Source organism: Martes martes (assembly GCF_963455335.1).
Source record: "Martes martes genome assembly, chromosome: 7".
Taxonomy (NCBI): domain Eukaryota; kingdom Metazoa; phylum Chordata; class Mammalia; order Carnivora; family Mustelidae; genus Martes; species Martes martes.
This window is the reverse complement of record NC_137894.1, coordinates 48,305,834-48,322,701: the sequence shown is the minus strand read 5'-3', so window position 1 is coordinate 48,322,701 and position 16,868 is coordinate 48,305,834. Positions and strand designations below refer to the sequence as shown.

The 16,868-nt window shown below is 50.9% G+C and overlaps 1 protein-coding gene across 1 annotated transcript in view; it reads left to right on the top strand.

Moving 5' to 3' along the window:
- Window positions 1-16,868, top strand: part of ITGA11 (integrin subunit alpha 11) — a 110,632-nt gene that overhangs the window by 22,312 nt on the left and 71,452 nt on the right. Inside the window, exon 2 of the mRNA XM_080809228.1 lies at window positions 7,079-7,190. Coding sequence (XP_080665354.1) covers window positions 7,079-7,190 — 112 coding nt within the window. The remainder of the gene's footprint in view (window positions 1-7,078; window positions 7,191-16,868) is intronic.

The following is a 16,868-nucleotide window of genomic DNA, read 5'->3' as shown; positions in this document are numbered from 1 at the left end:
AAACAAATTTGCTACTCCTTCGACCCAGTGTTCAGTTGTCTGGGAGGGGTGGATAGTGGGTCATGAGCCCTGGTGATGGGGAGGAAAGAAAATGAGGTACAGGAGGGCCCTTGTGCTATGGAGAGTTTGGTAGGGCATAGACCCTACCTAGAGCCCAGAATCAATGCTCAGGGTCTGTCTGTCTGTCTGTCTGCTGCCCCTGCATCTGCCATTCTGTGTCCTGACTAGGCATGGCAGCGCTGTTCTAAGGCTGGGTGCATGGCTTAGGTCATGACCTGCTGGTTGGGCCACACTATTCCTTGACAGGTGAGGACACGGTCCAGCCTTCCCTGTGAGCCCTTGCGAAAAGAATGATCAGACTGCTACCCTCAAGATCACGAGTCCCCCACAGACCCCCCAGCCTCCCTCTCCTGTGTCTTTGTCAATCACGCTATGAAACTGTTCCTTCCCCTCCCTGACTGTCCATCCTTTAAGAGCCAGACCAAATCAGTTACCAATTGCTTCAATGATGCCGCATAACAAATAACCACCAAAATCTGAGTGATGCCCAATAATGATGTAGTTCATATGTCTGACACCAGTGGACCTAAACTAAGCTCAACTGAGTAGCTCTTCTGGTCTCCCTGGGCTTGTTCATACATTCTGGGGATGGCCGATCTCAGCCAGGGTTGGCTAGGGCAGCTCAGCTCCAGATATCCTTCATCCTTTTCCTGGCATCAGTGAGTTAGCCTGAGTGAAATACTTCTGACATCCATGGCAGAAGTGCAAGTGAACAAACAGAAACAAAGCCTTGTAAGACCTCAGCTGGGAGCTGGCTCACTTTAATTTCTGCCTCCTATGGCCCAGCCCCAAGGCAAGCAGGAATGCTCCACAGTGTCTGTTTTGTATGGTTGTTAGGCAGAGCTAAATGGTCTACTTCAGTTCAACACATTTTACTGAGCACCTACTGGGTCCCAAAGCCTTTGTTAGGAATGAAGAGATAAATGGAACCAATTCCTTGTTCTTCTGTTGCTCAGAGTCTTGGCACTGGGATACGATGTAGGAAATCCATTCTGCTCAGGGCATAGGTTTAACCCCACACTTAACAAAGATTCACTCGACACCCGCACCAGTGGGGTTATGGGCCGAGCTGCTGCCCAAGAGAAGCTTGTAGGACAGTACGATTGCCCTGTTGTTCAAACAGCTACCCACAGGGGAAGGACTGAACACTTTCCCCATCTGCCAGGGGCTCCCAAGGTCAGAGCCCAGATCCCCGCCCTCCTGAGGGTTTCCTGAGGGAGTGTGTAGTTACTAGGTTTCTTGGAGGGCAACGGGACCCCTGAGCGCAGGGTCCCCGCTTCTCCCCAGAGCCGGAGGACACCTCAGGCTGGGCCCACCTTCTCTCTAGTGCAGGCCTTCTTCCCTCAATGGGCCAGAAGTTTCTCTGATGAGGGGACCACATGCTCCCTCCTCCTAGCCTTTCTCTTGGATCTCACTAGCACCTATCACAGGGGCCTAGACTAGGGAGCACCCTGGGGACTTGCCAGCCGTGCCCCCAAACCTGGCACTGTCTTCTTCCATGCCTTGTCTTTGGAACAATGGCCTTGGGGCCAAAGGGAAAGGTGACTGGTAGCAGAGTGAGAATCACTAAACTTTCGTGATTTGCCCAGGCCAGGCAGAGGGGACGGCCAAGCAGATGGGGCAAAACAGCCAGACATTGAAACCTTATTTCTGTCTCACTTTGGAAATATGTTATATCGTCTTCCCAAGTGTCCAGAAGTTCACTTTATCATTTCTTTTTGCTCAAGCTAGTTTCTGGGTCTTTCTGCCGCCGCACCCTGCCGCGCCACACCCCTCCCCCCAACCCCGCTGCCTCTATCTGTGTGATTGGCTTTTAAACAAACTGAAGTGAAGATTCTTGGGGCCCATGTAAAATTGAGAAGAGGGAGACAATCTGAGAGAGCTCGGGTCACATTTCCACTCCCTCGACCCTATCCAAGCTCATAGCATCCAAGGAAAATGAAAGCGTTTGCTTACACAGGTGCGACTGCAGCCCCGAGCAGGGCCCACGGAGTGAGCCGAGGCCGGGTCTGGGCACACGGAGGGCTGCTGTAAGGCCTTCACCCTCAGGTTCCTCCGAGGGGGCTTCTTCCTGCTGTCACCGCTAGTCTGGTGCTTTCAAGGTCCTTGGGACTCTGGCTGCCTCCTTCCGCGGCACAGCTGGTCCCTCCTATTCTACGCGTTAAGCTCAGGGGTTCACTGATCAGCTCTCTAGTGAGCAGGATTTAGGGTGTGGGACCTGGGACTGGGGAGGGTTTAAGAAGCAGGGGGTGGGAGGGGTCAAGCCTGGGTGAGAGCACTGAGGGCAAGGAATTCAAGTGAGGGGGCGGGGGGCTGACAGGGGAGAGGAGGCTTGTTGGAGGCAGGCGGCAAGGGGCTGGAGTGCCTCCCTGCCATTCCTAGCTGTGTGACCCCTGCTGGTTTCCAGCCAGTGCCTCAGTTTCTTCTCCTGTAAAATGAGAATATACTGCGCTTACTTCAAAAGGGTATTAGGAGGATGAAATAAATTTAGAACTGTGTTTGGTACCTAGTGAATGCTATCCATGTTGGTATTGTAATCTAAGTGGAGGGGACTGTGAGTACCTAAGTCAGAGGGCCAGGAGGTAAGCTAAGGCAGGAAGAAGCCAGCAGGTACTGGTTCTTAGCACAGATTCTCAGAAGGTGAGAAATCCAGTTCCTCAGAGAGGCTCAGGCAGAAGAAGCAGCAGGGGCAAAGGTCCCGAGGTGGAAGGAAGCAAGGGTGTCTGGGGCTCAGAAAGGGGCCCCTGGGGACTGCCCCTGCAAGGAGCCAGAGGAAAACTCACACAAGAGGAGTCTGCAGAGGTCTTGGGCCTGCATGGAAGATTCGGGACAGGGCTGGGCAGTGGCGGGGAGCAATGAAAATGGACCGACGTAGTATAGACATGCAGCAGCTGCCCCCTAGGCTAGAGTGAGCATTCCCTGGGGAGCTGTTGGCCGACAGTTGCCGTGGACATGTGTTGGCCAGCGTGCCTCGGCATTTGGGATGATGACTGCCCCACCTGGTAGCTGGGCAATGGCCTTCACCTTAGCCTGGAGGGGTGTTCAAGCTCAGGGCTGTGTCCCTGAGTCAGTCCCTGAGTCAGTCCCTTCTTGGGACTGACTGGTGCTTTTTAAAAAGACAGATATGCTTCTGAAAAAGGGAGCAGCAGCCAATGTCACTTTGGCCCCGGTCCCCAGGAGAGCAGCCCAAACATTGTGGATCTCCCCCCTCCATCATCAGTACCCAGGGCAGAGGGGCAGCAAGCCGGGCTCCTGGTGTTGCTCCAGTCGGCCTGTCAGTTCCCATCAAAAACAACTTTGTTTGGTTTTATTGGTATTCGGAGTCCATAAATCTCTAAGAAGGGTACATTCCCCAAGCGTGGAAGCCGTCTGCCATCAGAAGAGCGTGCCAGAGATCTTGATGGGAGCCAAGGTCAGAGTGTCGGACTTGACATCACATTTAGGAAATCCATTCTCTGACTCCATTTGGCCAAAAGAAAATCCCAGCACCTTGTCACTTAACGCCCTGACCTTGAGGGCTTTTGTCCTCTTCCCTGTGGCGCACTTCACTAATCCTATCCCCAGGAAGTTGAGGGTGGGGGTTGGGGGGAGACTGGGCTGGTCCCAGACAGACCCCCAAGTGAGGGAAGGAGCACAGGGAGGCCTGCCTTCTCTCCGTGTGCTTCTCCCAGCAGACCCCAAAGGCAAAGCCCGCTGACATCTGAGGACAGAGGTCAGGGAAGATTCCCTTCTCTGTAAAGAATATTCCCTCCTCCCTAGTGGGTCCTTCTCATGAAAGGCTGGTCCCCCAGGGGTAACACATCACCCCAGGGCCCTGAGCTCTTTGGTCTTGGACTTGCTCTCACTTAGGGCAAATTATTTAACCTCCCAAATGTGTAGTACCTATCTTATAGGGTTGGTGTGAGATTTAACTAATGAATGTAAAATTGATGGTTAGATACCTAGGATCGTGCCTGGAACATCTCAGTGCTCGGTAAATAGACTTTTCTTTCTCCTTTTCCTCATGAAAGGGAGAGGGCACCCCAGCCCCATGTGCCTCCTGGTCCCCAATCATCTAATCATCAGTCTGTCCCTATGACTATGTGCCAAGGGCTAGGTCTCTATTCAAGCCCTAAGCATGAGCAATGAGGGCAAAGCCGTGTCTCATGCCACTAACGAGAACCTAAGAATATTATCAACTACCAGCCAGGTGACAAGAAAGAGACAAATATATATTATGTGATCAGTGCTATCAGGAGGAATGGAGAAGGGGGATCGAGAGTGACAGGGTGGTCTGCTGGTGGACAAAAAGGAACTAAAACAGGGACACCAGTGACTTAAAGGGCGAGCCGTGTGGCTAACTGGGAGAGGAACCTTCCAGGCAGAGGGAACAGCCAGGGCAAAGACACTGAGCAGAGGTGGTCTGACAAAGCACGACTGGAGCAGAAGGATGGAGGGGGAGGGCAGGGACTAAGGGGCAGAGGGAACAGCACAGGGGTGGGGCTGGTGACACAGAGCATTGTGGGTAAGGATTCTGGCTCTGACTGAGTGGGGTGGGAAGCTGGTGAAGGGGATGGGACTGAGGAGTGACAGGACCTCACAGGTCTTGGAAGGATCCCTCTGGCCATGTTCACACAACAAGCACTGATAGCAGGAAGACCTCAAAGACACAGTTTTTGGCCTTGTTTTCGCTGACCCTCACCCTCCAGGCCTGGAAATGGTGGGTGGGTCCCAAGAGCCAGAATGTGCCTTCCTCTTACTCCGGGCCACCCCCTCCTGCTGAGGTCAGATCCAGAAACAAGAGGACCAGGGACAGCCATGGGGTGTCTGCAGGGGGCACAGGGAGCCAGGTAAAGTGTTGCACACAATCTGAGACTGTGTGTGACCTGTGCATATAAAAGTGTGTGTGTGCGTGTGCACGCGCACAGACTTATGTGTTACATCTGTGTGTGCGAGCATGTGTGTGTGCACACAGGTCTATGGTGTGCACGGGTGTGTGCATGTGTGTAAATATGTTCATTTATGGGACCGATTTGCAGTTCCTCATCTGCAACTCCGCTTTTTTAACCCCTCCATAGCCACTTCTCAGCTCTGCACAGGGGACACTAGTGTCCCTCTCTCCTCCAAGACATGCCCTTACTGGCCAAGAACTGGTGCTCCTTGATCCCCCTGTGCTCACCAGACCAGGAGCCTCTTCCCTGAGGCTGTGCACTGCTAACCAGGCTGAGAAGCCCGTTCATGGTCTGGGCCTTATAAAGAAGGCACTAAAGGGTTAAGTACTCCTCTTCTCCCACCCCCACTCTGGGCCATGACACTATATTCATGTGGCAGATTAAGAATCGTGAAGACCAGATTGGCAGCTATATAGCAACTTGCTGCCATGGTCCTTATCCCCAGCAGGCACTGCTCACGGATCACAGTAGTCTTGTCTGCTCAGCACAGACTTGACCTCAGAATCTTTCTTAACTCAGTGCTCTAGGCAGCACTAATAATCAATTGACATTCAATATATCTAATAGGCCTACTCTAAGGCGTTCCAGTTTTCCCTCTGGGACTGTAATTCAGTGACTCTAATGATAAAACTGTATCCATTTTCAGTGCAAAAAAGAAAGTGTGGAAGAAACTACTTGCTCCCATACAGTAGGTCTTGTTTAAGTAGGTGCTCCTGGGTATCACCCTCAAACACTCAGCCCAGGGGCTCAATGTCCACAGGAAGGACAATGGGACACTCAAGGTGCAAGCCTCACATTCAGAGTACTTGTCTAGCGGGCTACCCTTTGCTACCCACATCACAAGACTGTCATGGAGGTCAAATGGTAACATATGTATAGACGTTCTTTGAAAGGCATAAAGTACCCTACACATGAAACAGGTGACAATGACATTCTGTCTATTCTATTCTATTTATTCTATCCTATTCTATTGGTTGTATTTCACTAATCTGAAAGTTTCATCTGATGGTAGGATCCTACCCCTTAAATCCCATGGGTCCCAAGTTTGGTGTTCCTGTTAATGATGATGGGTAAGGAGGTCAGACATGCCCAGAAAATGCCTCATGGAGAGGAATCAAAGAGCAGGCATCTGAGGTCCTAGCTCCTGATGCTACCACTGACTTGCTGTGCATCCCTGGACAAGACTCTTCACTCTCTGGGGCTGAAACCCCTCTGCCAAATGTAGGTGATGCTTGTTTATTTTCCCAAGTTTCCATGAGGGAAAATAATGGCTGATGTGAGGAGACCCAGAAACCCAAGGTACCATGCAGGTGTGAGTTGTTGTTTGTTGTGATTTGGTACAAGAATGCCAAAGGCTCAACACCAAGGCTCTCCAGCAGATAAAATCAGTTCACTGATGTGTGACCTAACCAAACAGAGAAGATGGTAAAGGCCAGGGTGAAAGGGTTATGAAACTCTTCCTCTGCTTTGCATTGACTGCCCCAGCCAAGCAGTGTCCCCAACTAAATTCAGGCAGAGCTTCGCAAATTGGTTCAAAAGGCAGTGGTGAACTGGCAGAGTTGGAGCCATGACCATTAGGACCCCAGGCTAGGGGGACAGGTGGGAAGTCAGTTCTTTGACTCTTTAACAGGCAGAGATGAGAGGAGACAAGAGAGGAAAGAATAGGAGGGAGAGGAGGAGGAGAAAGGAGGGAAAATAGAGAACAAAATGGAAGAAGATAGCAAAAGCTAGAAGAAGCAGAATTGGAGGTAGGTAGAGGAGGAAAGGAGTGGTCTTGTCACCACCCCCATCATGGGACCAGGAATCCTTGGCGGGAAGGACCAGGTCTTCCCAGTCAGACCTGGTCTACCTGGGAATATGTTTTATACCTCCCCTATCAGATTATGGCTCTTGCAGGGCTGGGGCTGGGTCTTCTCCCATCAGACCAAGGGCTCCTCCAAGCGGGGACTACCTTAACCATTTCATATGGGGGGTCCCCAGGAGACGGGAATATACTCCTCCCACAGCCAAGACCTGCCAGCGGGTCCCATCAAGCCATTGGGGCCCACACCTCCGCCTGCCTGACTACCCTCTTCTCCCCATCCCAGGGTTCACAGACACCTTCAACATAGACACCAGGAAGCCTCGAATCATCGCTGGCTCCAGGGCTGCCTTCTTCGGCTACACGGTGCAGCAGCATGACATCGACGGCAAGAAGTGGTAAGTGAGAGCTGCCACCCCAGCCAACCCTAGACCTCCCCACACCTGTCTCCTCCACCAGCTGCCCAACATGGCTCTCACATGTGCAGACACCCCCACGTCCAGTGACTCGATTTCCTGTCCCAGCTGCCTAGGGTCTGCCCCTGACTGTGAAACCTCAAGCATTCCATAGCAGGCCCTCGATCTTTTCATCTGAAAAATGGGGATGAAAACAACACAGGGAGCAGGCATCCTAGAACCAATAGTTACTATCTATCTCTCCCATTTGCTTATTTTTTACTCTGTTTTATTTTACTTTATATACTAATTATAGTTATTTTGAAGTCCGTGGCTAATGCCAATATCTGAAGCATCTCCGGGTCTACTTCTAGTGACTATTTCATCTTACGATTATTGGTCACTTTTTTCTGATTCTTTGCCTGTTCAGTAATTTTTGTATTTTATTCTATGGTGAATATTGTGAATGGTACACAGTAGAGGCTCTAGGTTATGTTACCTCCCTTTGAAGAAATACACATTTTGTTCTGATAGGCAATTAAAATACTGAGGAAATCACCTAGATCTGTGGCTTGGCCTGGGCCTTGGTTAGGGAAGATATCATCTTGTTTTGTCCTTACTTCGAGACTGTGGTCTTTATTCCTAAGGCATAGATTTTCTGGGATCTCCACTGAAAGCCCATAGTAGTCATAAAGTTTCTCCATTCAAACTGAGCATGTACCCCAACATCTCCGAAGCACTGGACAGCCTCTAATATCTCTTCCCCAAGGCCTCTTCTCTAACAGATTTTCTAGAGTCTCCCACTATGCATACACAACTTAGGAGTCAGCCAAGGATCCTGAGGAGAAATTTTAGCAGAATTTTGGGGGCTCTTTCTCTGTGGCTCTCTCCCTCTGCCTGCCCCCACCAGATCCTAGTTTCAGCCCCGACTCCAATCACTATTCCCTCCATGCAGCAAGACTGCTCCTCTCTGGATTCCATTCCTGTGCCAAAATAACGAAAATGCCTTCATGGAGAGGGCTAGGCTGAATGTGGGGTTAGCTGCCGGGATTCCCTTTTCTCAGGTACTGAGCTCTGCGTTGATTGCTGTCCAGTGCCTGAAAATAGTTGTTCCATGTGTTTTGTGTAGCTTTTGTAGTTAGTTTTTGGTTACAACTTTCCTATTCTTTTACCAACTGAGATTTCACTTCTCCTACCTTCCCTTCCCATCACTGGATGAGTTGCCCCATAAGGTTTGTATTTCATTTTTTATGTTTACCAAACTGAATAGTGATCGCCTTTTTTGTAAAATAAGGGGTACACTCCTTGGCAATTAGTAGATGCTCAAAAGAACATGCTTTGAAAGACTAAATTAATGATTTAAACCTCTCTCACCCCGCCCAGATGTAAGAGGCATAACATCCAAACTTTTTACACGGGATGAAGGGTTAAGGATGAAATAGAACTGGCTTTGGCAAGATTGAAATTGTTTTGACTCATATTTGTTTATTAAGCTTCTGTTAATAAACTTTACTAAACTCTGCAAAATATTAGTGTGAGTAAGACATGGTTTCACTCTCAAATCATTCACAGACCATTTGAGGAGGCCACACTAATACCCCTGAAATAATTAAATTATACAAGACAAAATACAAGCTGATGTTCATTATGTTTCTCTTTGTGAGGCCACTTTCTCCATGAGGCTCTCCAGACCCTTCTCCTAGCCTAAGATGATCTGACCCTTCCCAAGCCCTCTCTTCTGGTGACAATATCACTTCCGACCTTATGTTGGAGTCACTTAGGCCCGTGGCGTATCTCCCCTCCTGGACACCATCATCATCTCCCAGCACAGTGTTTTGCTCATAAAAGAAACCCAGCCAGAGTTCGAAAGGAGAAATCTGCATGCCTGGGGTCTCCAGGAGGGCTTCATGGAAGAGGGGCATTTGAGTGCGGTCTTGGAGGATGGTTCTAGAAGAGCAGTAATGTAGGATAGATTAAACTCCTGGTCGTGTTTTCTGATCTGAGTATATCATGGGAGGGGAATGGTATTGCACTGGAGCCATTTGACCTTGGCTTGTTTTCTGCCACAGCTGGCCTGGGAGAGCCAGAGAGAGGCCTCGGAGCCCCAGGGAGCCCCAGCTCATGCAGAACTATCTGGGGCACACAGGACCCTTCAGGAATCCCTGTCCTCACTGCAGGGATATCCCTGCTCATCTTACTTCCTTGCTTCCCTCTCTGCTTCCCCTCTGGCCCCCATTTTTCCTGTCCTATAGGAAGCATCTCGAGTTGTATTCAGACCAAAGCCCCTGGGGATGTTGATCATAGGGAAAGAGGTTGATGCCAGTGTGATTTGGGGGATGTTGGCTGGAAATGATGCACGGGAATGGCCCCAGGGGTTCGTGTTGGTTCAGCTCCCTGCCAGGAGGCACCTCAAAGGGAAGACAAGTGCAAGCAAAGGCTTGCCGTCCAAAGATGGCGGCTTGGGGGGAGGTCTTGGGAGAAGCTCTCTCTGTTTCCCTGCACCTCTATTAGCTGGTGTGTAAAATGGATATGAACATTCCTATCTCAGTGCTAGGCAAGGTCAAAGAATACCTCAAATGTGAATGTGCAGAGCAGGAAATGGGGGATTGAATTCCTTACAGCCAGCAAGAGGCCAAACCTGAAATCGGGCCTCTGCAACTTTGTTGAGCATCTCCCTCTGACCCAGGCTCTTCCTGCCTCCTGGGTATGGACTTGGATCCCAGGCCCACATCTCCTGGGCCTGTAGTGAGGCCACAGAATCTGTGTTTTAAAGAGCTCCTCCAGGAGACTCTAGCAGGGAAGGGGGACTCCTGAGGATCACCATCTCTGCTGGAGGGAGGGAGGTGCCAGTGTGGAACCACATCACTCCCCAGCCCCTGCCCAAAGACCCAGCTCCCAACCCTGCCACATAGAAGCCCCCCCACCCAGCTATCATCCACCACAGGCGCCTATGAGGCCCGGCCCCCATTTACCAGGTTGTGGGCCTCCTTAAATGTCAAGGGCACCAGAGCCTGATGGAAACAGTTGGACGATGAGGGGACAGACTTGGTGGGGATGCCACTTTATTTTCTGAGCCCTTCACCTTCTGCCCATGGCGCCCCCAATTCCAGGCTCAAACTGGGCAAAGCTGGTAGACACAATTTATCAAACATCTTGAACAGTTTCCCACATGCCTTGGTTTTAGCAACAATAACAACATGCACAGACACACAAAAAGGAAAAAAGAAAACAAATTCCTCTTGTGCTGAGTATTCTCTGCCCCTGCTTTTAAAGCCCCTGTGTATTTTCAGAGAAATTTAATCCATATGACTCTAATGCATGTACATTGAAGTCATTAAATCAGTTGGTTTTTAAAGTCTTCAGTTCCCTGGAGCAGGAAGCCTCCTCGTGCAGAAGAGAAACAGAACTAGGCCTCACGGGCTTTCAGTTTGTCACTGAAGCTCTCACCCCTTGGAGAGAGAAGCCTCAGCTCTTGGCAAGGCAGGGCATTTGGCACTCTCCCATCAAGGGCAGTGGGGAGTGGGAGCCAGACAGCCCTAGTGGGCTCCGCAAAGGGGCCCCTTTGGAACTTAAACCCATTTTGGCTTTAAGAACAAGAGGGCATGGCGAGTTCCCTGGGGTGCAAGTTCAGGGACATGAGCAACTTGTGAAAGAAATTGGCTTGTCCCCATTTTACAGGTGGGGGAACTGAGACACAGGAGAGAGAGGACATGATTAGTAAGACTCTCAGCCAGGTCTGGAGCCCAGATCTCATTAGGCCCGAGGGGGCCCAAAATAGAAGCAGCCCCAGCCCGGAGGCCAGCTGGAACCTACAGTCTTCCTTCCCTACCGGGCCCACAGGTGGCCTCACAAGAACCAAGGCAATTGTGTCCCCAGGACCCAACACTAGCAGATTCACATAAATGTGCTGAGCTCAGCCAGGAAGGGAGGGTGTATGCTCATAGAACCCCAATCCCCCATGATAAATACCAAGAGAGGGCACACAGAAAGGATAGTGGGAATTCATGTGATGGAGAAAGTTCTAATTCAGTAAGTGGAGGGAATCAGGAGAGGCTGTGGAAGAGGGGGCTTTCAGATGGGTAGGATTTCCATGGGCAGAATGCACATGGGTGAGAGAACTGGCGGGACTAGCATGGGTATTTGTACAGAGATGGAAAAGAAGAGCCTGTGTTTAGAGAAAGGACACCATCCCATGTGGCTGGAGGAGAAGGTGAAGAAAGCCAAGCAGGGAGGTCACAGGCTGGGAGGGTGAGGAGAACACCAGAGAAGGGGACTGTATCTGGGAGGCAATGGGGAACCAGTGGAGGTTTTAGAGCAGGAGAGTGGTTCATCAGAGGTGTAATTTTTAGGGTGCTCAATTTGGCTACTATGTGGAGGAGGGAACTGAGGGAAGGAAAGCCTGGAGGTGAGGAGGCTGGTGGGAAGTCTATGGAAGTCTAGGCGAGTGGAGGGTATAAGGCCTGGGGCTTGAGGAAGGGGCCTGCTTTGTGAGTGTCAACAGTTTATTCATTCATCCTTGCAAGCCTGGTGTTAGGTCCTGGGAATTCAATGGTGAGCAAAACTGCAAAGTCCCAACCCTGAGGGAGCTCTTCTTCTAGTGGGACAAGACAGGTTGTTAGTTTGCCCATTGTCCGTCCAATGTTGATCTGGCAATTGAGATACATTAGGCAGGGTAAGAGGGCTTATAAGTGGGGGGGCGGGGGGAGATGAGTGCTGCCACCTTATGCAGGTCACCAAGGAAGGCCTCAGTGCTAGGGTGATAGCCATCAGAGACCTGAAGGAAAGGGAGACTGGGACAATCATGGATACCTGGAAAAGACTCTTCTAGGTGGAGGGAATGGCAAGTGCAAAGGCCCTGAGGTAGGAAGATGCTGGGATGTTCAAGGAACAATGTGTGTGGTTGGAGTTGAGTGGGTTAGGGCAAGAAGGAGGCAGTTGAAACAGTATGAAAGGTGACTGAGGGCAAATCTTGCTGACTGGGAAGCCAACAAAAAGGCAGAAAAACCAAACTCAGCAACAGGAGACCAACTTTGGGGGAACATGAGCTAAGCTTTGGTCCCACTGGTTTGAAGTATCCAAGGGTCATTGGGTGCAAGTGGTCAGCTGGCAGCAGGGGCCAGAGACCTTCAACTGGGCGGGGAGATCAGAGCCAAGATTCAGATGTGTTTGGGAGAACTACATTCTAAGAGGAGTGATCAGAGAGAAGGAGGGGGCTGGGGAAAGCACTGTTGGATGCCTATGAATATGAGCGGGGAAGAGGGAGAGAGAACCATCAGAGGTATGGGCAAAAGGGGTTGCAGTGTCCCAGAGGGCAGAGGAGGGGAGAACTGCAACACAGAGGGGGGTGGGGTTATCCTGACTGTCACTCCGGGAAGTAGTGGCGGGGCCCAGCTGGGGATCATACAGCGCTGGGCAAACTCTTACAGGACCAGAGCCCTTGCAATGGATGGGAATGCCCATGATGTGAACTTAGGCACACAGAGTCAGTCAAGAGCTCTCCTAAGGACTCCATGCAACATCTGTGAAGTCTGAAGTTCCTACTCTAGATCAAGTGGTTCTCAAACCTCAGTGGGCGTCAGAGTCCCTGGAAGGCTCATTACATGGGATCCCTGGGTGCCAGGTCCAGAATTTCAGAGTCACTAGTTCTGGGGTGGGATCTGAGAATGCACTTATCCAGCAAGTCCCCAGGGGCGGCTGGTGCTATCATTCTGGGGACCACACTCTGAGAACCACAGACTAGAGATTTCTGTTCCCGGTATCTTAAGCTGATGACAACAGGCAGACACAAAATGACTGGAACCATGTAGGTGCCCCCATATGTGGGGAAATGGGGACTCGGGGAGCCACAGTCAGCTGGGGATGAGGCTTGAGAAAGACCTGCTCACACCTCACTGTCATCCCCAGGCATCCTGCTGTCTCTCTGAGCCCTTCCTCTGCTTTCTCTTTCCTTTGGATTTTCTTTTTTCTTCTCTTTGCTCATTTCCTCTAGCTGGTTTCCGGATTTCTTGGCTTGCTCCTTACTAGGTGATACCTATTTCACCTAAGTTCGAATTGGGGTAAGGTATTGATTCTTTCATAGCATGGACCGTCTATATGGACCTTCTTGGATAAGTCCCACTCATGATAGAACTGGGGGTGGACTGGAATGTATCCATGAACACTGGGTGTCAAGCCTAAGCCTGGGGTGCCCTCTGGCTCTGCCATTCTCTCCTGTCCCAGCCCTGGCCGATTTCCAGCCTCTCATCAGTGGCCCCTTCCCTCGAGGTTGTGGCAGATCTCACGGTTGGCACAGGTTTCCTGCCTGGGCACATAAATGAAGGCACACTGAGGGGCTTTTTACTAAGGAGACATCTAAGCTTCTGAGCCACATGGACCTGGGTTCTGTTCTCCGCTCAGCCACTTTCCAAGCCAGGGGAATGGAGCACCTTACAGCCACTTTCTGGACCACAGTTTCTTCATCTGTGAAATGGGCACAATGATGCCGGAGCCCAAAAGTTCTTTCGTGAGGGTGAAATGGGAGATGGTGTACGAAGTGTCTACTGTGGGCAGATTTTGCTGGAGTTATGGTTCCCTGCGCTGGTCTATGCTCCATAAAAGGATATGGTGTCAGGAAGAGGTTCCGGGGAAAAGGGCCCCAGGGACTGTTGCTTGGGCAGAACAGCGGGTCTTCTCCAAGCCCGCCCCTCCTCCTCCTTGGTGCCCTTATGGGCAGTCAGGCCTGGGGCAGCCTCAGCCTTCGAGGCTGTAAAATCGCACTGTGGGGCAGCCTAAGCTCTTCTCCTGGCTCAGGGCCCCAGAGCAGGGTCCCAAGACCACAGGGCAGAAGTGCCCTCTGCTATTTTCTCTTGGAACAAATAGAATCTGGTACGATGATTCATTCTGGTTAAAGGATAAATCACTACAGAAGCAAAGCCCAGGGCAGGATGAAACCACCCAATGCACCAGAGAGAGGAAGAGAGAGAGAAAAACTGTGCTGGTGGGGAAACGTTGGCCCAGGGCCCAGGCCCCCAGCCGGCCCTGGCAGGCAGCGCACGCCCCGGAAGAGTGTGAGCAGGGGTAGGCAGGAGCAGTGGAAATCCAGACGGCTGTCCTTCCAGACCGGAGCCCAAGGCACCTTCAGGCCCTCAGAGACACAGAGCAGGCTCTGAGCTGCTGGGGAGAGCCCGCAGCGGGAACTCTGGGGCCATGTGCACAGGAGAGACTAGGCCCTCGAAGGTTTTCCAGGCATCTCGCATCCGCAGATACTGCTTCTGTTCTTGCCTTTTTCTCTCTTCCTCTCTCCTTTCTTTCTCCTTCACCTTCTGCTTCTTTTTTTTTCTTTTTAAGGCCACAACCACACAGGGAAGTCCCAGGACTTGAAGAGTATGTCAGCTAAGGCTCAGGTTACCCCGCCCCCGCCCACACCCACGTGCACACGCATGCACACAGGCACACAGCTGGTCAACCTGAGACCCTCAGGGTCCTGGAACAACCTTAGTGCTGAGCACAGAAAGGCAGAGCGCCAACCATTGCATGCTTTGAGGGTAAGTGGAAACATTGCAAGGAAAGTCTCCAGGTTACTAACCTCCATGAAAGCAAATAAATTTAATTTGGGCAGTTCGGGGAAGCCAGAGGGATTTGCGAACTCAGCATCTTCTCCACCACCACCCCCGCCCCACCCCACCCCCACACACCCCCCCCACACACACCCCCACACACCCCAGGGGCCTATGGTCTCTTCCACCTGGCTCTTTGGCCTCTGCCAGCACGCTCCTTCAAGGACCCGCAGCGTCCTTCCTGGGTCCAGCGCAGGACAGGGAAGGAGGGCTCCTCATATGACATGGAGAACAAATTGATGCTGAAATTCACTCCATCTTGAGAATGGCTTTCTATAATTTCATAGGATTGAATTTTCAAGACTGGTTATCAATGGCACCTTAGCCCTTTATCTGCAATTCTCATAACTGACAATAGGGGGAGCAAGGCCTGCCAGTAGGGGTTCCTTACGTCAATCATTTAGGCTTTCCATTGATGTTACAGCTCAGGGCTAACAACCTGTGCCTCCATGCCGTCCGGCTACAAAATGTGAAAGACTGAGCTCCTTATTGAAAACCATAATTGGAATAAACATGCCTTAAAGTTATATCCAATTATAAAACCAAATCAGTGGGCTGTACATGCTTTTTCTCACTAACCTCAGCTGTGATAGCCCACGGCTCAACCTAACCCTTGCTTTCTCCAGGCTTGGATAGAATACCTCCTTCTAGCTTTTCCTGACTCCTTTGTGAAGAATTAAGGGCTCTTCGGGATTTCAAACTTTTTCCAATGGCTCTTCTCTTTCACATGGCTGCATCCCTCAGACATACAGCCAATGGCAAACGCTTGCTCTTGACTCAAGACTCAACAAGGTTGCTCTTGCCTTCTGTGGAATCTCCAAATCCTTTCCACTTTCCCTCTTGAATCACTTATTCCTGGTTTAGCTGTGGTGAGTCACCCTGAGCCAATAAAGCAGACAGATGTGAAGAGTTGTAGACAAAGCCAGTTAAGAAAAGTGGCAAAGGACCCCCAAGGGTAGGGCTCGCCTTTGATTCGTCTTTGCCTGGCACAGACCCAAAGAAGGAGGAGGGGAGGACGGTTCTAGAAGTCAGGCTATGACCTACCTAAATCTCAGGGCAGCCCTAAGCTGGACATTCTGGTGGTAAAGAGCCTGGGGACAGTGACTCCACATGGGAGGGGTTGGTGAGAGACTAAAGTATGGGCAGGGGGCGGCAGAAAGAGAGTCAGGCAGGCAGCAGGTGGGGGCTTGGACAGGGGTCTGGTCCCACGTTGGGTGCCTACTTTATAGCATCAAGTCCTCTTTGCTTCTCCCCAACCACTGAGCCAGAGATTTTGTAAGCCAAGAGGGAGGATGGTGGGGTTGATGTAATGACAGATTCTACCCACCCAGTGGTTCGAGGGAGTCTACTGCCTCCGTGCTTCCTTATGGCTTCTCCAATAATAATGCTGTAAGAAGAGCCATTACTCACAATCCAGAAGGGAGAGGAGGGAAATAAATCTGAGCTCTGAACCAGACAGAAAGTACTTCGAAGGATTTTGCATAGCCAGTAATTCCCTGATGCAACTCGGGGCTGGCGTCTGTGTGTCCCGCCCTCCTGTGCCCAGAGCCAGAGAGAATGAGGCCACAGAGCTGCCCAGCAACCAGCTGGGTGACTTGGGTTAATGTCCAAGGTAGCACCTAGCGCAAGCTCAGACACATGGCCAACTGCCCCATCATTTGTGCGTGCATTAGTTTATTTGCTTGTTCATACAAAGTGCTTTCAAAGTCCATGTTTGTTAAGTAGTGTTTGTGAACAGTTTTATGACCGGGCATCCTGTCCCCAGTTCCTATTATCCTGTTTTCCATTATCTCAAAGCCTAGTAATCATCTCACAATATAACCCAGGGGTTCCTCAAGCTGGCAGAACAGAATTGCCTGAGAAAGTATTGAAAAGAATACAGATTCCTTAGCCCAGTCCAACACTTGCCAAATCAGAATCTCTGGAGGTAGGAATCCACACTTCTAAACATGCCCACGCAAGTTAGATGCCCAGCCAAGTTTCCGGAACGACTGATTTAAGGGGTCCGTGAGTTCTCATGGATTCGTGGGTTAGCTCCTTTCCAGGCTTACTCGGAGAGTGACCCTCAATTCCTGAACCCAAAGGC